At 31.4% G+C, this 23996-nt stretch overlaps 1 protein-coding gene across 5 annotated transcripts in view; it reads left to right on the top strand.

The window, feature by feature from the left end:
- Positions 1–23996, top strand: part of LOC132701747 (1-phosphatidylinositol 4,5-bisphosphate phosphodiesterase epsilon-1-like) — a 313515-nt gene that overhangs the window by 241146 nt on the left and 48373 nt on the right. For all 5 annotated transcript variants that reach the window (XM_060669913.1, XM_060669908.1, XM_060669912.1 and 2 more), the window contains 2 exons: positions 17278–17456; positions 20419–20602. In XM_060669913.1, coding sequence (XP_060525896.1) covers positions 17278–17456; positions 20419–20602 — 363 coding nt within the window. The remainder of the gene's footprint in view (positions 1–17277; positions 17457–20418; positions 20603–23996) is intronic.

The following is a 23996-nucleotide window of genomic DNA, read 5'->3' as shown; positions in this document are numbered from 1 at the left end:
GCAATTTCATTTTTTTTTTATAATTTCATTCTAATTCATAATTAAGAATGAAAAAAATGCAAGAAATAAAGCTGCAAGAGGCAGAGATGAAAAAGTAATTGTACATGGCAAAAGAAACTCTTATGTAAAAATATTACGATCTACTTTACTCCGGAAGTTTATATTAACCGAGATACAGGATGTCAAAGTTGTAATTTCATTTTTTTCTAAAATAATCATCCCCTTTGCACAAAATTTGAAATCATTTTAAAGATTTATTGCCCAGTAGTAACCTTTTTTAATTAATAGTTTTTGTATTTTGCTTTAGTTTAAAATTAAAATTGTATTTCCGTAAAATTGGTTTCATCGACATCGAAGTTTCTATTTGTATCTCTTGTAAAAATCTCAAAATAAATACTATTAAAAACGCTGCTATATTAGCTCAATTATATGCATTATCTCAGTTATTCTAAAATCGATGGCATAAAAAATTCAAATTTTGAATATTGCGTACTAAAAATTTCAAAGTCAAATTTCTCGAAAAAGGCGAAATTTTTGTGTAAAACAGATGTAAGAATTGATATCTTTATTAAAAATCAGTATACACTAAGGCGCAAAAAAGTCAGGAAGGATCAAAGGCTACAATTTGCTCCGATTTGCAAAATTTTGTGTAAAAAACTCTTATTTCACTAATTATTTAAAAAAATCGAAAATGAAATTGCAACTTTGATACTCCCGTTAATATCATCTGTTGAACTAAGGAAAGTTTCTATACATCGTAATATTTTTACCTAAAGAATCTCCTATTTTGAAATGTATTATTACTTATGCGACACCCTGTATATAGGTGATATAACTGAGCAACTTAGAGCTTGATGCTTCACCATCTTAGTAAAGTATTTCTATATTTATACACACATAGAGATAGTTTTACTTATGAATACTAAGTTTTGTTAACTCGAAATAAAAGTTATTATGTCTAGAATTTTTTAAACAATCAGACCCAATTAAACTCCCTAAAGAAAATCCATGAATGAAATATCGAAGTTCTAAACTAAAACAGTTCATAAAGGCAAGCAAGTAATCCCAAATCACAAAAATACAAATTCAACCTTTATGATCAAGTACTTTGAATGTTTGTTGACTATGTTTATGGATTTACTTCTTTCGTCTCTTAAAAGCCGCTGTTTAACTATCTAGTTCAGAACTTGGAAAGTTCCTCTAGAAACCAACAAGTAAGTGAGCAGAGATTTGGTTTTTGCTGCATAATATATCTCCCAAACCTAATCCTTCAAAATTATGGGTTTTACGTCTTTTTTCTTCTTATTTCGATTATTGACTATTCTGTTAATAATATAAAAAAATTAAAAAATAAATCAACTGATAAACAGCATAGCAAACGCTCTAGAGATGCTCGTACTAAAAATAGGTAGATATTTATTTTCCAGTCATCTTCATTAGATGTTTTAATTTTGGCCGATACTTATTAGAAAGTCAAATTTAAAAATGTGTTTCGCTAAAAACTTTTTTTAAATGTAATTGAAAAATTGATTATAACTTTAAAGATATATACATGTATACACACAGGATATACACGTACCACACAACAAAGCTACTACTGGGACATGTAGCGGAATCCTTCATTTTATATCTTAAAGTGGCTACTAATCTATCAGAAGCTAGTAGGTTTTTGTTTATTAATAGATAATGATAAATACATTAAGGTAAAATGCATAAAACGAAATCTAAAAAAAATAAGCTGAATTATAGTAAAACATTTTTTTGTGTGCATTCGTAGTACATAAATAGATATTTTCTTTAAATGTTTCAGCTAGGTGCAGTATATACGAAAATTAAAGTACTCTCTAATGCCTCACAAAAAATAATTTAAACATATCTGGCAATTTGCCACTAACCTGGTGTATATTCGGGACTTTCAAACAATATCTTTTCAAACGCATCCGGGGTTAAAAGCTTTGACCCAATTAGGGCAAAAGTTTCGAGATAATCAACGGCGGGGCCCCGTTCGCAACTTTTACGACCCCGCTTTATAATCTTCGGCCCCCAGTTCTCGCTCTAAACTTTCCCAACCAAACAAATTTTCATCGTCATAACGTAACCATCATATTCTGCGTTACCCAGGTACGTCCCTTTAACTGGATTTGAAGTTATGTTTCACAAAATTGTGTAGCAAATAAAAAGGCAATAAATAAACACGTGTTTACCCAAATAGCGGTTGCCTAAAAGGAAATCCTCTCATTTAGAACGAATTAGTTTATAAGGTAAAGTCTGTTCATAGATATAAGAAAGTGATTAACGGATACGAATTAAGGAAAGACCCGGGCAAACTGTAAGAATGAAATATGGCCGAACAGGTCCGTACTTTGCTTAGAATTTAATTATTTGTGGTTTTGTTAGGAAAGATACTAAACAATATTTATTTATTTATGTATGTATTTATGTTTAAATCTAAAATAAAATTACAAATTACTTCTATTAGCTACTTAAATTACTTAAAATTATTCACTTAATATATCAGTATCGCTATCACTGTCATCGCCTGTTCTAATTATTATTTGTTCTATATTATTTGCAAAATGGATATACGATTGTTCTGCTTTTTCTATATGTTTAACAGAATTTGCTCAACTTTGTGGAGGGATGTTAAAAACTTCGGTTCCTATAAGTTTGAGGACTTTGGAGTTAACACGGGGAAAAACATTGTCACGACGAATGGCAGATTTCAGTTGGTGCCAAACATGTTCAATGGGATTAAATATACAATAGTAAGGCGGAAGCCTTAAAACTGTATGCCCTAGATTTTTTGCACAATTATCACATACGTATTCCTTTTGTAGGTTCAAGCTTTGTAGAACCTCAATTAATTGCTTTTTGGTATAATCCTCGTGAAAATAAATGTCCATTACAATGACGCTATTAAGAAGAATGGTTGGAACTAGTTTGTTTTTAAACCAACTTTCACATAAATCAGCGGTGGTGTCTTCATGGTAATCCAGAGAAGAATATTTAATATTTTTCGCAGACAGAGAAAGTCCATTTTTAATCCAACCATCTTTAAAGCCAGCATGCAAAATTGTTATTCTTTTACCTCTTGTTGATGGCGCGTTTGTTTTACACTTATCAGTTGAGTCAACCCAACCGTTTTCCGGGGTATCATAAGTGTCGAACCAGATTTCATCCAAGTAAATAAGTGTCCTTTGTTGTTCTCTGTTAATCTCAATTTTTTCTAGATATTCCAGTCGCCATTTCCGAATTCTAAAAGATTCCATTAAAACTTGCCTTTTGTCAATTTTTTTAAATCTAAAAGCCATGTGTTTAAATACACTTCCATAAGGTAGTTCTGCTACATTTAACACCGGTTTCATCTTTTTCAAGCCTCTTAATTAAGATACCTAATATAGGCACGCTTTGTTCCTCGTATAACTGGTAAATTTTACGCCGTATTATATCTTGATCACTTTCATCTACACTCGAGAAAATGTCAGCATCGCTTCTTTTTTTCCTCGCTAAAATGGGATTATTCACAATTTTCCATACAGGTGATGTTGGAATTTTCGTCAATGTGGCCGTTTCTTCTAAAGATGCTTGCTTGCTGGCACCACGTTCAAACATATTTTCAAAACTTAAATTTTAAATAATTTATTTGTGTTTGAGATTTGTGGTAAAATCCAATTTCAGGCAGTGTCTTGACAGATCTATTATGTACGGCGGATTCCAGTCGGACCAAGCGAACGGATGATATCCCGGAATATAGTGTCATCATATATATATATATATATATATATATATATATATATATATATATATATATATATATATATATATATATATATATATATATATATATATATATATATATATATATATATATATATATATATATATATATATATATATATATATATATATATATATATATATATATAATATTTATCGTCTAACAGATTAACTAACATCCATTTAGAATTATTCCGAAAAATAACAGTAAAAACATATATTGCCATATATTCTCTCAAAAATGTATATGGTAGACTGTGAGCAACTAAGACAGAAAACGTCATATTTTTTGAAAAAAAAATTTCTTTGCGGTTACTGGGTAGAGCACAAGTGATGCCGTTACAGCCCTTCAAGGTACACTGTGTGCCAAATAAAAAACGATAGTGTCATTAATATATATATATATATATATATATATATATATATATATATATATATATATATATATATATATATATATATATATATATATATATATATATATATATATATATATATATATATATATATATATATATATATATATATATATATATATATATATGTATATAAATATATATGGTCAAAAATTATTACCAGATTATGCTACAAGTATCTTACCCTAGAATGCTTCTCGTTTTTAGACTATTGTAAAATATTACTGAAGTGTCTAGATAAACTTTACCCTTAAGCCAATCTTATAGCTGCGTATTTAAAATTTGTTACCTCTGAAGATGCTGCTACGATCTGGAAGCGTTTAAAAAGAATAAATATCATGTCAAGAACTAAGCCATCATTACCACCAAATTTACAAGATTCACAAATTATTAACAAATATACCTTATTTACTTTCCATCCAACATGATAAGTAATTCTGTTTTTGATTTTGTGGTATCTTCTCAAGAAAATATTAGCAGGATCATAAAACAGATTAAATCAAATGCTGCCGAATGTGACAATGTTGCTTTACTTATGGTTAGACACACACATTACTCATATCATAATTGTTTGTTTAGAGAGTGGGTACTTCATCTTTATCTTAGAACAATCAGCCTGTGCTTACCAAGGTGTGGGAGAAGGTTGTTCATCAGCAAGTACTTTCGTATACAACTAGTTATAATAAAATGCCATCAAACCAGACACTGGCCTTACTTGACTTTTCAAAGGCATTCGATTGCGTGGATTATAAGTTAATGTGCACTAAATTAAAGCGGATCGATCCTGTACCTTTTTTCCAGTCATATTTAAATATTAGGCAGCGGTTTGTTAGAACTAATATTTAGATTTGGGTAACATTACTTCGGGAGTGCCACAAGGTTCCATTCTTGGACCTCTGTTGTATCGCTTGTACATATTTGATATATCTGAGAAGTCAAATTTTCTCGGATTCACTCATATGCTGATGACACCCAGCTATTACACACATTGAACTCAGCTAAGTTTGATAACATAGAAGCTAATCTTAGTTTGGATCTTAAAAGTCTTTCTCAGTATAATAAAAAATAATCTTAAATTAAATTCTAAAAAAACCAAAATTATTCCATTTGCTCCCCCTGGAAGCGATAATTTTGCGTGATGATATTAAAATTCAATTGGAAAATTAAATTTACAAATGAAAAAAAAATAGGGTAAAAAATAAAAAGGCTTATATATCCCTCAAAGCGATATATGCAAATAAATATATACTGAATTTTAAAATACGAAAAAACTCTCTGAGGCATGTACCCTTTCTAAAGTTACATACTATCCTCCATTATGCTATCCAGAACAGCTGTGCCCGGGTCGTTTATGATTTGAGAAAGTTTGATCGTATATCAGAAAAAAAATATTTGCCCTGTTTCAATTTTTACTCGCAATTGTTGTATTTAAGGTCATGAAATATTCTTTACCAACGTAACTGAAAGATTGCCAAGTGTTTCAGTATGAAATTCACATTGCTCCCCTAAGGACGAAAAACATTCTGGATATGCCATAGTATAATTCCTGTAAATTTGAACGCTGCTTTAGCTATAATGCTTTACAATAATTATAATAAATATTTTGGATCAAGCTCAGTTCTAGTATTTAGGAAAAAAATTAAGTTCCACTTATTGAAATTAGAAAAGTCTCTGTCCTAAACAAATTGGTATTTTACTAATAATGAATTTTTAAACTCTTATTATTATTATTGTTTCATTATTATTGCAATATTCGATTAATGTTGAGTAGCAACATCAAGACATTTGAGATATGTAACTATATTAGTTTGTATTAAGAAATTTTGTCTAAACCGTGTGCAATAATTTAAAATATCTCAATTAAAACTATTATTTTCATTATTTAGCAATAAAATCACGAAATATAAGGAAACTAAAAAATAATTGAAATAAACATTAACCTTACCCACTAACCCCTGTCATCATACGTTATAACCTTGACCTTACTCACTTTATCACCTAAGTATGTGCATTTATTAGCTCATACAATTAATGATGTCACGTAACGGTCAACTTTTATGATTTTCACTATACAATACTGCAGACAACTGCAAAACAATATGAAAAAACAACTTACTTTAATCAGTTTACAAAAGAAAGCCGAACACAGTTTTGGAATACCAACTTGCCTCAGGACTTAAAAAATGCACAGTTCAAGATACATACAACTTACAAGACACAAACATCTCTTTCTTTTTGTACGAAGCCCTTAATCAATATAATAAACTCTTTTGTATTTTATCACAGACGTACTCGTTTATTTTGGCATCATTTCATCTCATTGTATTATATTTTCATGGTACATTTTTCCCTCCCGAGGTAAAAAGGCATCGAACCAAAAGGAAAAAAAATCCAAAACGAACGTAACAAACAAGGCATTTGGAAGAAAAGTAACTCGCTATAAAACACGTCAAAAATGGATTATCAATTGACTCGTAGATTCACGACGACGATGCAACAAATTCGTTTTCCGTAGCGTCGTAAAAATAATACGGTACATCGGATGGTATATCGCTAGGCATATATCAATACGACGCAATTTTAAAGGAAACTTGGAGACGGCGAAAAAACAAAAAGAAAAAATACGGAACGTCCACGTAGCGAGTTTCAATAAGTTTTATCGCAAAGGAGCCCGTAAAAATTTACTGCGTCGCACATAAAATCCATAATATAAAAGTTACGGCGAAATCGAACGATATAAAATTATATTTCGGCCGTGAAATGCTTAATTGGTGGTTTCTTGCGCCTGACTTGGTATCCCATTCGGTACTTATGTTTTTATTTAAGGGGAACGCCTTGTATATTTGCCAACTTTTTTCATTTTCCGAATTATCTACTAGTATAGATGTATTTTTCTCTCGAAACAGGCATGTGAATGACCATTTTCAAATATTATTTACAAAGTTAACTGACAAAAATTTTGGTTTTTTATGAATTGAATTAAATTTAGTTAAGAACAATGGTAGGAGTTGTCTAAAAGCAAATAAAAATATGGAGAAATTGTTTTTGGTTATTTTTGTGTGCCACATACCACGCAACTAAAATACTAATATTACCAAGAGTTGTGCATGTTCAAAAATCACATTAGGCACACTTAAAATATTTGCAAGTTCAAACAGCATACAGGTTAAGGCAAACATTCCACCAGAGTAATGTGCCTTTATTTCAATGAAAAGTTGATTAGAATTAAAAGTTTTGCCATAATATTAAAACAGGTCCTGCTAAGATAAAAATAACATTTTTATTATTAACTTCATTATTATCTTTTTCAATAATTTCAAGCACTGTCGCAAATAATGCAAAATAAAGTCAATTTGGTGAATTTTTGTTCCAGTTCCATCTCATTAATGAAATTAACTAAGGTTCTGGTGAAATCGTCGTTTAGATAGTCAAATTTGTATTTTAAATAATTATTATATTTTTACCCTTAATTTTAAACACATTTGCTTTGGAACACACTGAATACGTATTTCAAGGCAACTCCGGTGAGTTAACAGGTTGTTATTTTAAATGTGGTGTGATGTTTGTTTATATTCCGCACCATTCCTAAAGCCAATTCTAGAAGATTTAGGAAAAATTTGAAAACCAAAAGATGTTGGGTTTTTTATCTATTGAAAAAAATTAGCTGCAAATCTATCAAAGTGTAACTTGTATCGTTTTAAATATGTGACCCAGTATATTTTAATTTATTTGAAATTAATTTTTCATCCTGATTTCGAGAATATAAAGGTTGCCTACATCACCTTTAGCCGATATTCCAATATTCGCGATTAAATTTGGGTTGATATTACTAAAACTTGAAATATGTATAATCATGGACTCCTTTAACATCCATTTGTTTGCAAATTTATTCATTCATATTTGTAACTTTCCTATCAAACATATTAATAACTGGTTTATTATTTCTGTGGCGTATTCAGACGAAGAACAAGCTAATATCTTTCGACTTTATTACTCCAATTTTTAAAAGACACCTTTTTTTGTCGATATATTATTACGTTATTTTAGATTTTATTTTAGTTTCAGTCAGTTCGTCTAAAGTCTAAATGCGAATATTGGAAAGCCGACTCAAGATGATATAGGCAAACATTATATATTTATATATAATTATTAAAAGAATTTACATACAAAAAAACCCTTCAAGATTAGCATGGCGCCAAATATAAATAAAAACCCTTTACATGATTTCCGAACAGTGAAAACAAGAAATTTACATAAGCATGCGAAGTTGTTTATTATATATTATTTATACAACAAATAATAATGCGCTGAAACCGGATACATGTAAAACTATTTCATTTAAATAAAATAAAAATTATGTAAAATATGTTCTCTAGTGTCTTTCCTTTTTATTTCTATCTTTTTTATAGGCCTGGCATCAAAGACAAATCGAAATAGGAAAGAAGGAGAACACAAAGCCTTAATTATTAATAATAATAATGAAGGAATGAGGAAATTTTATAAATTGTTGTCTAAACTTTGGTTGAGACTATGAGAGTAGAAACGGTTTATAGTTTTTTGTACTCCCGTATGTAAAATACCTAATTACGCACCGATCAAGTGTGCGAGAAGCGTCACTTTACCATGTCAGTTTCGTTTCCCACTTCGGACATTTCCGGGACTTTACCACACGGGTTTGGGAGCAATCGAATGTTCTCGGAGATATTTCCCACGTTTTGAATTTTGAAGTTTGTCAATTCTGACAGTCATGTCAGTGAATGTATGCGTGTTATTATGCGAAAATGTACCCAAAAACTAACGGTCGTAGAAAAAGTATAGTATGCAACACGTTCGGTAAACTTTTAACTCGCTCGTTTATTAAACACTCGCTCCGCTCGTGTCAAATAAACTCGTGAGTTAAATGCCGTTTACCGCACTTATTGCATAATATACTATTTTAAAAGAAGGATGGTGGGGGAGATGATTGATAAATTCCTTTCTCGTAAAGGAAATTCGAAACCGCATAATAAGTATTTACTTTTCGGGGAATTACCGGCATGGCTTGCCACAATTCCCAAAGCGATGCACGTTTTGCGGGGAAACCCTTCCTGCAGGAATATGGGTTAGCGGCTTTCTGGTCCCGTAAATTTTTAACGCGATTAACGTTCTCGGTTTTCGTGTACTGCCGCTCACGTATGAATTCCGCTTTATTCTTATATTTACCGAACCCAATTTGTAGAGGGATGTGGAGTAAATGGGGGCCTCGCTTGGAGCACACTGAAAAATCAAACATGGTTATTGCACAGCAAATATGATTCGATTTATTATTCCAGCAGCTATAATGATAATTTTACATTGAGTGCTAAATTTGTTTTTTATTTGTTGATATAGGAGACTACCGAATCTGCAAATTCCCTGTTAAATTCATATTAAAATAAGCGTTTTGTAACGTTTTTAAAACATATGTTAAAATTGTAAACGTAGACCTCTGCAAACTCGGTAGTTTTGTGAAAAACTGCGGCGAAATTTCGTTGTTCCGTTTCTAGTAACTCCCGTAATAATGTTTGAATTATTACTAAACAAACGTTGTTGTAAAAATTAAACAAACTTTTGTTTTTCTCTAAAACCAATACGAAAATTATTTACAACTCTTAATAAAATTGCTGCAATTTTAGTTTATTCCTTAAACAAACTTCAAAAAGTAGTGTTATTTCAGCAGAAAATACATAACAATGCATAATGTATTTTAGTCATTAGAATATATAATACTAATAAAACTAAATTGTTATGGTTTGGAAAAAAAATTACTTAATATACCGGGTGTTTTAAATTCGACTCTCACCGTTAGGGTCTCGGTAACGGTAAGATCTACGGGGTGACTTAAATTAGAGCAAAGTTGCTCATCGGTAAGTTGTTCCGTTTTGAAATTTAAGTTATTTTTATTACTTCCAGGAATATGGCAGAAAATCTGAAACTTTCGGTTTTCGTTTTTAATTTTTATGTCTTTATTGTAAAACTAAAAAAATGGGTAAATACATTCTCGTTACAACTTTTTCGGATTCATCTTGTGGCCAGGTCAAAAATCCCTTGCGACGTTTCGTTTTTCTCATACCTTCATCAACTTTATTTTGTCTTATGGTCGCCATATTGGATTGGATGACATTTTAATATCTAGTGCATTACTGTGTCTTTAAAAATATTATAAAAACGATAGAAACTATGTCAAGACGTTGGAAATGTATTTGAACATGTATCCTCAAAGACGACATCCTCATCGATGAATCTCGCCGAGTTTGCTTCGTTTGAAAAACTAAGACATAAATCTGGAGACAGCATAGACGACAAAACTAAAGAAAATTTACTTAATGAAGTAAGATCAAATTTCATTAAATTCAAAAAAGAAATTATTTTATTCCTTCCAATAAAAGTTGGCATTTTGCAGATAAATATCAACCTAGGGAAATTACACGCCAAATTTACTCTGATGTAGATGCTTCTTATCATACGAGTGCTTGGAGACACCTGTAAAAAGTGGTTTCAAATGCTACAAAGTTCATATCTCCGAAAAACTACATCCAGGTGATCCCAAGAGGCGATTACAATTTGCTAATTGACTACAAAGCAGACCCGATTTGCCAGCTTTCCTGAAAGCACTTTTACAAATTGTGGAATGTTCAATCGAAACAATAAACATATCTGCAGCACTAGCAACCCTAGGCAATTTGGAAAATTCGACCGCAAATTCCATTTAGTTTTAATGTGTGGGCAGGTATTTATAACGACAAAATTTTGGGTCCTCGTTTTTTTAACGGCACTCTGAATGGAGAATCGTATTATCAGCTTCTGACTTCAACGCTTGATCCACTACAACATGTGATTTCAGCAAGATGGCGCCCCGCCTCACAACACAATACAGGTATTTAATTATCTTTCGACAATGTTTGGTGGCAGATGGATCTGGAATAATGGACCAGTTAGATGGCCAGCTAGGTCTCCAGATTTCAGTGTCCTTGGCACACTTTTACACTTAAAAAATTGAATTTGCGGGCAGCATGAATACCAAAATACCTTAGAGCTTCAAATCAACATCATTAGAGAGTTTTGGAGATTGCGCAGTGCATAACATGCAGAGAATAGAACTGTGTGAAGCACGGACAATATTTTGAGCATCTTTTGTAATTTATTTATTATCTTTATTTACAGCCAATATTATTGTTAGTTTTTTTTTTAATATCCTGAAGTTTTTATAATGAAGTCTTACCATATCTCGTTTTTCTTCATTGGTAAAGTCCTTTTTTAACTATACAGTAATGTACTAGATATTAAAATGTCAGGACAGATTTGAAAATTCATTGCTTACTTTGGTATAAAAATTTTTGTACGTGCATTTTGAATTTGAGGGAACACAAATACAACTTGCGATACAAAGCTAATAATACGGGCTATTCAACGCTGCAAAAATCCCATATGGCGACCATAAGAAAAAACAAGGTTGATGATGGTTTGAGAAAAATGAAACGTCGTAAGGGACTTTTAACCTGACCATAAGATGAAGCCTAGAGAGTTCCAATTTACAGATTTTTGCCAATTTCTGCTTCTTTAAAAACACTTTATTTAAACAATGTAACTCAAATAAATACACAACATACAAGCGAGACTGGTGAGGCAAAACCAAACTACAATTTTTAGATTAAGCCATATCGATTTGCACGTCTGTACCATAAAATACATATCTGCCATATTATCTGGCTTTTATTATTTTGAATTAACTCTAAGAAATATGTTGCAATATTATATTTACTAGGAGTTTTTTGATGATCAGAAAAATCGTTTTTAGGCAATAATTATGGTATTGCTTTTCTTAGAATTTTGTCTATGGTCTGGTAAATAACCCTTATTAAAAGCAATTACTTTGCTGATATTTATTTCCGTTGTAAAATCTGAACAATTTAATGGTATGGAGGAATCTATGAATCATAGTGAGAAAAGTTGCAAAATTTATGTGAACTTGAATCTACAGAAGAATTTGGAATATTAATAGCACTATAGGAAGGTTAATGAAAAATGGAGAAAGCATAAACATTAGATTGTATTTTAATGGTCAGATCTAGAAAGTTCTACTCCCTTCTGTAAAATACCAAAGTATACACCGATCTAGCATGCGGGAAGGGTCACTTTACCACGTGAGTTTCTTGTCCCACAGATCCGAGCCAGTTCGGACATTTCCGGGATATTACCTCACGGGCTTAGGAGCGATATGATGTTTTCTAAACTATGTTTTGTAAACTATTCAAGTCACTCGTTTATTAAACACTCGCTCTGCTCGTGCCAAATAAACACGTGACTCAAATGCCATTTACTACATTTGTAGCATAATATACTATTTCCACACTAGCAAGGCGTGGGCCGGGCCGGGAAGCCAAAAAGTGAGGTTATGTGGGCCTGGATGTCCCTTTATTCATCTACTCTCATATATACAGTTTTTGTTGTCTGTGATGTTTTCTGGTTTTGTTTTCGTTCTTAAACTTCTTATTGTTTGTCCGAAGCGGATGGCGGTTTTGACGTTGCATTTTGTTACAATTTCCTGATCTTTTCGGAGACTCTTTTAGCAAAAGGAATGGTCATTAGTTGGTTTTGGCTTAGCTCTGATTTATGTGCTGACTGGTATCGAGTAGTGACGTCTTCACTCAGTCTCTTTCAATAACCGTTCTGCATTAGGTCTTCGTTAATTCATTCAACTTCTCGGTTAACTAGAGCTTGGTTGCTGCAGATAGTCTTTGCCATTTTGTACAGTGATTGGATTATTCCTAAGTTAGTTGTTGCTGAGTGCTTGGATGATGCGTTTAGGTATTGGCTTGCATGTGTGGGTTATCTGTACACAGAGGTATTAACCTGAACTGAATCCGATCTCGGGAACAAGACATCGAGCAATGGTATTCCTGCGTTTTTCTCTTTCTCCATTTTATTGGCGCAGTGATGCCATTAATTTGTTCCAGGAAAAGTTCTAGCTATTCCCAGACTTTTTCTCATATTATGACGGTATCGTCGACGTATTTTAGCCGACGTTAGGTTTGTTAATTGTTGATTTAATAGCTTCTTCAAGGTCTCATCGGCAAACCATCGTCTTGTGCAAATGTAGGCAAAAATCCTATAGGTCCATGCTGCCTTCGAGTGATAGTTTCTGACAACGTTGAATCTTCTTGAAACTTCGGCCTAATAATTATTCTGTAAATTCTTCCTTCCAGTGACGCTGTTGGGTCCTTAATTAGTAACCTATATTTTCCATCTGTCAATGCTTTGTCCGTTTTGTCATCGTAACCAGTGGTATTCAGAATTACGGTAGCATTTCCTTTATCATCTGGAATTACATTAATAGTTTTCTCTTGTTTCAGGTCCTTTGTTGCTTTTCCCTCCGTTGTGGTCATATTGTTTGTTGGCTTCTTTTGGTTTGTTCAAGGGTGGTTCCGATTTTCCACATAAACTTTTCTGGTTACGGTTGATCCAGCGTAATATACTCTGTGCTTATTATATCCAGAACTTTCTTCAATTGTAAATAATTTAATATTGGGGTACAAGTTTTAACAATATGAAGAAAATAGGATAACTATCAGTTGAAAAATGTTATTGAAAAATGCCACTCTACTTAACCATTACGATTTGATACTCTCAATAATGAAAAAAAAAACGTTTTAAATGGTTCTTTAAACTCTACTTACGGACTGGAGTGTGGTGTCTCGCACTTTTGCGGGAATATTTTCTTTTACCTTAACTCGTCAACTAATTAAAGTATAAAATGTAATGACCATCTAATTCATTTACTTGACGAATTGTGCGGGCAACCACGAACTAACTCAATCTTCCCAGACCAAGACTCAATTACCTAATTGCTCGAGAAGAACTTTTTCGTCCGCAGATAAAATTAATAAAGGACGCTCTGGTCGTTTCGGTATATGGATATACTTTGTTACATATTGTTCCACAAAATGTATAGAGAGTTTCATAATCTGATGTCACAAAGCTACTGCAAACGGCCTCATCTTTTGTTGAAGTCAAATTTCCCTTAACTCGTTTAATTTTCCTTAAGCCTTCATCAACTTATTTTTCTTACCCACGCCATATTGGACTGTTGTGATTTCGAATATATTTTAATTATTTTTAAAAATCGAATATGTAAAGTGTTTATACCATTCAGTTTTTGCAATGGATCCAAATCACGAAGGTGTCATCCACGTACCGGAACCAGGGAAACATGGTATGGACAAGCTCAACAACTTTCTGCAGCATCTCAACAGTCAGCATCCCAGCATCCAGTTTACTATAGAGACTGAAAAGGACCAACAACTTGCATTCTTAGACGTACTAGTGAGGAAGCGAGGTAACAAGCTGGGCCACACAGTGTACAGAAAACCAACCCATACGGACAGATACCTGCATGCTCTATCCAACCATCACCCAAGCCAAAAGTATGGGGTTATTAGAACCCTGACAGAACGAGCCCGAAGGATTTGCGAACCGGAGAACCTCCAGATGGAACTTGAACACCTGAAAACTGCGTTCGAGGCAAATGGCTACAGCAAGAGAGAGATCGAGAGATCAATGAACTCAAGATCATCAAGATCACGGGATACCGAGCAACGACCCTCCACCTCCCACGCATATCTGCCGTATATTCCGAGTGTCACCGACAGGATTGGCAGAGTATTGAAAAGACACGACATCAAAACAATCTTTAAGCCTACAAAGAAAATCCAGCAGACCATCAGGTCAGCGAAGGACACGAGGGACTCACTTTCAGCTGCAGGAGTCTACCGCATTCCGTGTTTATGCGGAAAGGTCTACATCGGAACTACCAAGAGATCAATGGGAACGAGACTTAAGGAGCATAAAGCAAGCTGCAGGCTAGGACAGACAGAGAAGTCTGCAGTAGCTCAACACGCACTGGGCAGCGGGGAACACAGGATACACTTTGAGAGCTGTAAGTTACTAGCATCGGTCAACGGCAATCACAACAGACTAGTCAGGGAAGCCATTGAGATACAAAAACACCCACACAATTTCAACAGAAAGGAGGAGACCCTTAGACTCAACCAAATCTGGAACCCGATCCTTAGGAGCGCCCGAGCAGTACCGATCGATATCCCGAGACCAACCGAAGCGAAACAAGCCCCGCCCACCACCAATCGGCATAAATACAACCTGCGCAGGAGAAATCATCAGTCTACGTCTAACATCGGAGATGGAAGGACCTCTGAAGAAGCTCGCCACTCGTGCTAGCGAAACGTTAGGAAGTGATTCTAACCGACGACGGCCTTTAAACCCGAATCAAGATAATAGCTCATCAACGGGCCGCGAAAGCCTTAACCAATTTACAATTTAATTTATTACATTTGATGACGGTGTTGTCCAAAGAATTATTATGTGAAAATATATAGTTTCGTGAAAATCTGAACTTTTAGTTCTTATTTTCTTAAATGTTATTTTCTTAAAATTCTATCTTTAAAATGTAAGAAAAAAATGCCAATGTCTGTTAATTTTGGGTACATTTGAATGCGAACAAATTCTAAAATGCATTTCAATAGCTGTTTTTGGAACCGAAAAAATTATTAAATTTGTCAAAACATTGATGTAGGTACCAAATCCTATTGAGTAGACCAAATGTTAAAAATTCATCGTCGAGTTACCAAAAATTTTAAACGCTGTATTTATATACTTGTCAGCTTAATCTAAGGAATAAACAGGAATTTGGGAATTGGGAATAATAAGTCCCAATGTTACAATGAATTTTAGAAACAAATTGACAAACTTATTATATGGTGTTTGAATAAAAAAATTGACATATAGATAATCTTAATAAATGAATATAAATGGATGATATACAATTACAAAAAGAGGAGTTTGTAAAGCGTCTAGGTGTTTTTTAAATGAAATATAATATTGCAGTTAGAATAATGTAAGTTAACATAGTAGACTCGCGAAATAGTGAAGTTCACTGGATCACTATATGGAACTACTATTAAAAATGTAGTTTATTCTTTTTTATCGAATAATGAGGTAATTTTTGTGTTTCATATACCTTTTTTGGGCATCATATGGTGTTAGTGTTAACTCCGGGATTGGCTGTTTTTAGTAAATCAACAATTTCTGATCTTAGTGTATCAACTTCCTCAATCTTTATTGGTTAATGGGGAAAGTAGATTGTGCCAACGTTTTTTTATAACTTCGGGCTTTAAATTTTTCTATGCCAGGGGCAAATTCACAACAGCGTCTTTTAAAGAAAGAGGTTTCAAGGTTTCCCCTATCGCATCTTGATCCATCGGTTGTATCAATAAAGTAAGGTCAGGTGGCATGTAAAGAGTAAAAATGGAGCCATCATCACTTTTTACCTCCTCAGGAACAATAGGACAGCGTTAATTTGCAGATTTTGACTACACAGGAACTTTGTCACACATTTAACACACATGAAATAAGTTGATTTTGATCCAGTTACATAAAAGGTTTCCTGTGCTTGTCGAACAACAAATACATTCTCTGTTCACTATTTAGAGTAGTTCACTATACAGCGTGTACACTATACCACGAGTCTACTGTATTTTCAACAAATTGTAAATGGTGCTCAGAAGAAGAACAGAAAACCTAACTACTGTACAACGAATACAAGAGATACAACAATATTTTTTCTGCAATTTTGAAAATGAACCTGGAAATTTATTATTTATAATTATGAATTTGTAACGATAAATTTATATGGTGTATTTTTATGGAAAGATGCAGGGTTAATTCTTGTTATGTTTTTTAAGAAACATATAAATAATACTTACAAATCTTTTCGATTCTTCCAGCGTCGGAACTTATTGGCTTGTTATAGTTGACAATTATTATGATATTTGTTATTATCTCGGTGCCAGTGTTTTACTCTATTGAGAAATTTTGATACTATATAAAAAATAATATTTATTCAAAATTAATAAAATAAAAAAAAACGTTTTTAGAAATATTTTCTATTTTTTCTCAATATTTATCTGCATCATCTGGATTATCTTGATAGACGGTTCGAAGTTATTGCAAAACGCGGCAAAATGAGAAGAAATATTTCGTCTGTTCGCAGTTCATATCGGATTACAACGGCGAAGATCATCGCTTCACGAAAATAGGACCCGGAGGCCTTATAAACATAGAACAGATGTACAAAACACAGGCTGTCATGGACCATATCTCCTTGTGCCACCAACATTATCATACCAGAAATCGTCTCTCGCCCACCGTCAGACTCATAGATTATCTCAAGTAAGTTCGGAATGAGGAGTTAAATTTATAGAGTACAGTGTACATAAGTACGAGACTGAGGCAAAAATGTTCAATACAAGAAGTGTTTGACCTTAAGTACATGCTTTATTTATAGTATTTTTATGTATAAAAGATGTTTGGTTGTGGCAGGATAGTAACCAGCTTTATAATTTTTTATATTAATATATTTAATTTAATTTTATTTTTTTAATTTATATTTATAATTTTATATTTTATATTAATAAATAAATATATAAATATTTTTTTTTATTAAATTTGAAAATACACGAGTTGTTGCAGAAAATTGGCCATAACTTTTAGACTACCAATGTTTGTAATAAAAGTGCAAAATATAGGGTGTTCCATCTAAAAAAAATCGAATTTTTTAAATTACTAAATAATTTTTTTGATGGTAATTTGTGACCAGCCTGTATAATATATGTTCGCAATAGAGAGGTAGATAGGTCAAAGCATTAAATATTAACCACTTCTATAGATCCCTAATAAAAATTCCCAATTTTAGTCTTCAAGTGTAAAAAAAGCACCAGTTTTGCTTCTCCGCAACAAACTGGAAAGATCATTTTTCTCAAAATTTCGAATACTATGTAATGACCAAAAGATACTCAAAATTAAGCAAATAATAATTAGAATTTTTAAAAATATTCACAGCATTCCATTTAAAAAATAAAATTGGTTACTGTCCTGGAACCGAACACGCTGTGTGCATAAAAATACTATAAATAAAATATATACTTAGGGTCAAACACATTTTGTATTTAACTTATTTTGCTCAGGGTCGTACTTAATGAGTTAAGGTATAGGAGCATCTTAAATGGACCACTCTGTACCAATAGCTAGCGTGAAAGAACTCTTCAGTTCGTTACAATAATTATTTTTGGTATTGGTATTCAAAGGCCGATTACTCAAGGTAATAACAAGCTGCAATTACATTAGAATTTGAAACATGTAACAATGTACCGTAAGATGGGGTTAATAGAAACAGCTTTGTATACGTTTTATTGTATAGAATTTTAACAATTAATGATTACTGCTTTAAAACCCAGTCTTCGATTACAAATTGAAATTTATGCAAAAGTTGGGACAATAAAAGTTTTCTTTTTTTGCCTTGCCTTGTTAATGCATATTTCTATATTACCGAGTTATGTTTGAAAAGCAGCAGTATAATTTAAAGTATATGTTATTGTATAAAAAAACGAGTTAAGCAAAATAGCAAAATTTCTGTATATATATATATATATATATATATATATATATATATATATATATATATATATATATATATATATATATATATATATATATATATATATATATATATATATATATATATATATATTAATATATATATATTATTATATATTATATTAATATATATATATATATATATATATATATATATATATATATATATATATATATATATATATATATATATATATATATATATATATATATATATATATTAATATAATATATAATAATATATATATATTAATATATATATATATATATATATATATATATATATATATATATATATATATATATTAATATTTATTAATATTTAATAATATTAATATATATATATATATATATATATATATATATATATATATATATATATATATATATATATATATATATATATATATATATATATATTAATATTATTAAATATTAATAAATATTAATTCTATTATAAATGAACAAAAATTCTGTGGTAACAACATTTTTAACTTATAAAAATAACCAGAGCTAATTCTGAGCAAAGTTTTCTAGAACATTTTAATTTTAAAATGTCTATAATTTGATTAATGTACATTATTGTAGACAGAAATTGACTTAGATTTTTGAGAAGATTCTCTATAGATCGGTTGTATCATGAAAACTTAAATTATTATATTTTATTTCATGCACTGCTTGTTTAACTACATCTGTGCACGGGTTTATCTTTAATTTCCGTCCACTAGGTCGTTAATTGCGAGGCATGTTTCTAGATATCCCGCCTTCTGGTTGTGTTTCTTTAAGCCCCACTTAACCTAATAAATGACAATTTAATTTATAAAATTCGTATAACAGTTTTTAATTTAGTTTTCGGCCAAGTTTGGCCACATGCAGAAAGAGAAAATTACAAAATATTTGTGAATTTAATTAGTTTGTTTACCTAGCAGAAGATTTCTCAGTCTTACATCATCTGTCTACAACTCCATGCAATTAAAAATTACTTTACCAAGATGTAGTATAACATCTCGCCAACATAACAGTTTTTATTATAACAGAAATTATTAAAAATTATATGAGTAATAAATACTTCCAATAAACATCTAGTTTTTGTTTCTTTTAATGCATAAATTTTAACCCTATCTTACGGAATTTAAAAATAAACAATTTGTGGCTAATAAATAATAACATTACTTGATTCTATGCTTAGTAATTAGTTCTTTAAAATTCGTTCCTTTTGTTTCTTTTGTAGTTAATAATCCTTAAATGTTATAATATTTAAAACAAAAAATAATTTTGAGCGATATATAGTGGCCACGAATTGTATTGTATTGTTTTGTAACCTGTTAGATCTTGGAATTTGCAAAAATATGTTCAGCACCATGGTACGTGCACGCAAGTTCATAGTGTCCATATTATGTTAATATAATAAGATAATATTTATACATAATGTTATATGTTATACAAAATAACTATCAATATTAAAATTACGCACACGCACGCACACAAATGGAAAAGAGACTAAGTGGTTAATTATCGCACTACAACACGAGTTGAAATAATAAATAAAATAAAATAAAAATACACACACAGCCGCGTGATATATAAAGTACCAAATTCCATCAAGTACAATAACACAAGTATATTACAAACAAACAAAGCGATATTAAGTGCAAATTGTGGAAGTGTTAATTTATATGCTGCGTTCTTCTTCTCGCAGATCTTCTGCAATTAGCGAACCTCGAGTCTTAGCCGCCGCCCCTCCCCTCAAAAACGAACTGGACACTGAGTACGAAATCGACGTGGACGACTACCACCCGGTTCAACCACTAGTGCACGACCACGGGGTCAGTTTCGTTTGTCTTTCATCGTCGCACACGAAAGTCGATCAACATGTCATGCAGGTACGATTTTTAAATCTCCTCGCTACACCTCAAACGCGAATTTACTAACTAATCACTCTGTACCGGATACCCCATGTTGGGCATTTCTATGGGGTATCTCAGTTATTCTTAAAGACAATGAGTCGCGGTTGACACGACACTAAGCTACTTTTTCGTGAATTTAGACATGCCGTCAACAAATTGTCATGGCCCTTTTGGTTTTTCAGATACAGGGTGAAATCTAAAACTATCGATTTTGAGACCACCCGTTGTCTTTTAAGTTTTTGAAAAGTTTGAAAAACATCCTTAAAGAATTTTTTACGTAGAATCCAGTGGTGTAGTTTGTTTCTTTTTGTTTCTAAAGCAAAAAAATATATTTTTTAATGGAACACAGTATATATTGTTTTTAATATTAATTGGAAATCATTTACGCTTTTCAGAAATATATATTATTATTAAGTCAAAATTTAATTTTTTTCATATTTTATTTTATTTGTAGCTGCAGGCTATGATTAATCCATTAGAAACAATATCCAAGTAAACAATTTTTAACATACGAGAAACTCGATGCTTTAAAATTCAATTATTTGTATATATTTTATACGTTATGAACTACTATTTGTAATAATTTTCAACTTATAGTGTATTACTACAATAATTAATACGAAATAACATTATATCAAATGAATATCAACATGATATTGTACCTAAAACTTGTTCAAATTGCAGATTAGAATGCAAAACTCTCACATTTTTCTTATTTTTTAATGGCATTTAAAAGAATTATTGGTTTCCATCGCAGAGTTTCGAAAGTTCAATCAATTGCCCCTAGAAGTTCTCCTATAGACTCGTATCTTGTTTTACATACTTTATTGTGCATATATCCCCATAAAAATAGATCTAAAACTGAAAAATGCGGAGATCGTCGAGGCCATCTTGTAGGTCCGTTGGTATCTACCCGTTTTTGAGAAAAGTCGTCATCTACAAATGGTTTTAAAAGTAAAAATAGTTGGAAATACCAGCGATAAAACTGCATCCGACGCTTGGCATCACCAGGATGCAAATGTTGAACATTCTTAACTCTTGTATAGATGTTATTTCAATTTTTTTTTTAATTCTTTGGGCAGTCGATTTTGGTTAGCAGTAGGGTTACCAATAGAACACGCGTTCTATGTGTTTACAAAATGATGACGGTCTTGTAAGCTAATAGATTTGTCCCTATTCTCCTTCAAATTATTTTTAGGACTTGGTTATATAAAGGACATGTGTCTAACGCGATTTATTCGCATACGAGGAAGTATATCTGCAACCGGTTGTCATTTCTCTAGATATCTAATATAAACTAAACACATTTCTATAACATAAAAATTATATTGACTTATTTCCCATTAAAAACCTTGCCTGTGGTAATATAATTCCGAAGCTTCTTGGGTTTTTTCTTGCATAGTGTAAAATATATGGTCTGTTCATAGATATAAGAAAGTGACGGGATTATCCCAGGGTGGTTATTAACATGCAATGCAACAAGATTATTACCTAAAGTTTCAGAATTTAAATTCAGGTAAAATTTTGGTCCGTAATAGAAAATACCTACCTGTGTTTAATATTCTTTGGTTTGGTATACTACTCAGTTTAAATTTATTAGTAATCATTCTTATTTCGTGTGTAATATAGCGTGTGTTGAATCGTGTGCGAATTAAGCAAACATCTTTAGAAGAAACGGTCACATTGACGAAAATTCCAACATTAACTGTATGGAAAATTGTGAATAGTCCCATTACAGCAAGGAAAAAAAGAAGCGATGCTGACATTTTTTCGAGTGTAGATGAAAGTGATCAAGATGTAATACGGCGTAAAATTTACTAGTTATACGAGGAACAAAGCGTGCCCACATTAGATATCTTAATTAGGAGGCTTCAAAAAGATGAAACCGGTGTTAAATGTGACAGAACTAGCTTATGGAACCTTTTTTTACAAACATGTCATAATTTTCATAGTTATTTTTTTTTTAATTTTCATTTAAAAACAACCGTAGTATTAAACGAACTAAAAACTGCTGAAACTAATTTCGACCAAGCACTATTCATTTTTTGCATTATTTAGATCGTAGAATCCAGAATTCAGTGCCGTAGTCAGATTCTTAAATTTTAAGTTTTATACAGCCAAAAGTTATGATGCGCTTTCTAAACATGTGTATTAGTTTGCTAATATTTTCAAAAATAAGTATGCATATTCACATTTGTTGATTTGCTTCCCTAAAATTCTACAATATATTTAGAAAGACTATTTTAGATTACATTATTGTCGGAGTTCATGACGTATTGCTTTCTGGTCAAAAGCATTACCAACATTTTCAAAGCGTAATCTAATTAGTTTTTTTTTAACTCATAGTAACAAAGCATATTTTCTAAAATGTCAAGACATATGTATATTTCATATCGAGACAATTATACATTGTTGAATAGCATGTAAAAAGCGAAATCACAAAAAATATACGCATAGTATTGCATTTAAAAAAACGTAATTTAAAAATCATATATTTTTAAAAATGAAGCTTCTAAGCACCATCTCACCACGACACAGTTTCTCCATGTATCTCAAAAACAAGGTCAACAAGATAAATAAATAAATAAATTAAATATAGCAAGAAAGTAAGTTCCTTCTGGATATCCTTTTCGCACGATAGAAAAAATGACCTTGACCTAATTTTTTATCGAGCCACTAACCGTTTTTAATTAATTTAATCAACGAACACATTAATTAAAACATTTAATTAGGTTTCAAAGCTTCGCAAGACGAGTAACTAGAAATACAAATTTTCGTATGGTTAGTTTCTTCTAATTTTACCAAACTTTTCGATTACTTGCAGTAAAAAAAATAAAAACAAAATATCATCGCCATCTTTGGGAATATTTTCTCCTTATCTGTCATTTTTAAATACTGATATTTAGTCTTTTAGCAAAATATATATAGATTTACTCTTAAAACGTCAACATTATATTTAAAATGTCGATAATAATTAATATTCATGTAATATTAATATATTATTAATAAGAAACACAGATAAATTATTAAGATCCTTGCTAAGATCGTTCTAATGTACAATGCCTCATCGCAGTGATTCAGTTGCGTGTTTAATGTTTTTAAAATAAACACAAAACATTTAAAAGCCTCCTACAGTTGAAAAGGGCATTCTTTACAAATATGGCCACCGAAATACATTTTAATAGCATCCACATTATTATGATTAAAACTTAACCGGTTGGGGATATTCATATTTCATAAGCATTATTTATCGACATTTTAAATATAGCTTTTATATTTTAACAACAAATTTATATACAAAAAAAAATCCGAAAGCTTGGACATTCTTTTACTGATATACTAGATTCAGTTTAGGTTCGTTAGTTAATGT

Source organism: Cylas formicarius, unplaced genomic scaffold (genome assembly GCF_029955315.1).
Source record: "Cylas formicarius isolate icCylForm1 unplaced genomic scaffold, icCylForm1.1 PGA_scaffold_5__7_contigs__length_24384050, whole genome shotgun sequence".
NCBI classification, from domain to species: Eukaryota; Metazoa; Arthropoda; class Insecta; order Coleoptera; family Brentidae; genus Cylas; species Cylas formicarius.
Note: the sequence above shows the minus strand (reverse complement) of the source record. Positions and strands in the feature narration are given on the sequence as shown.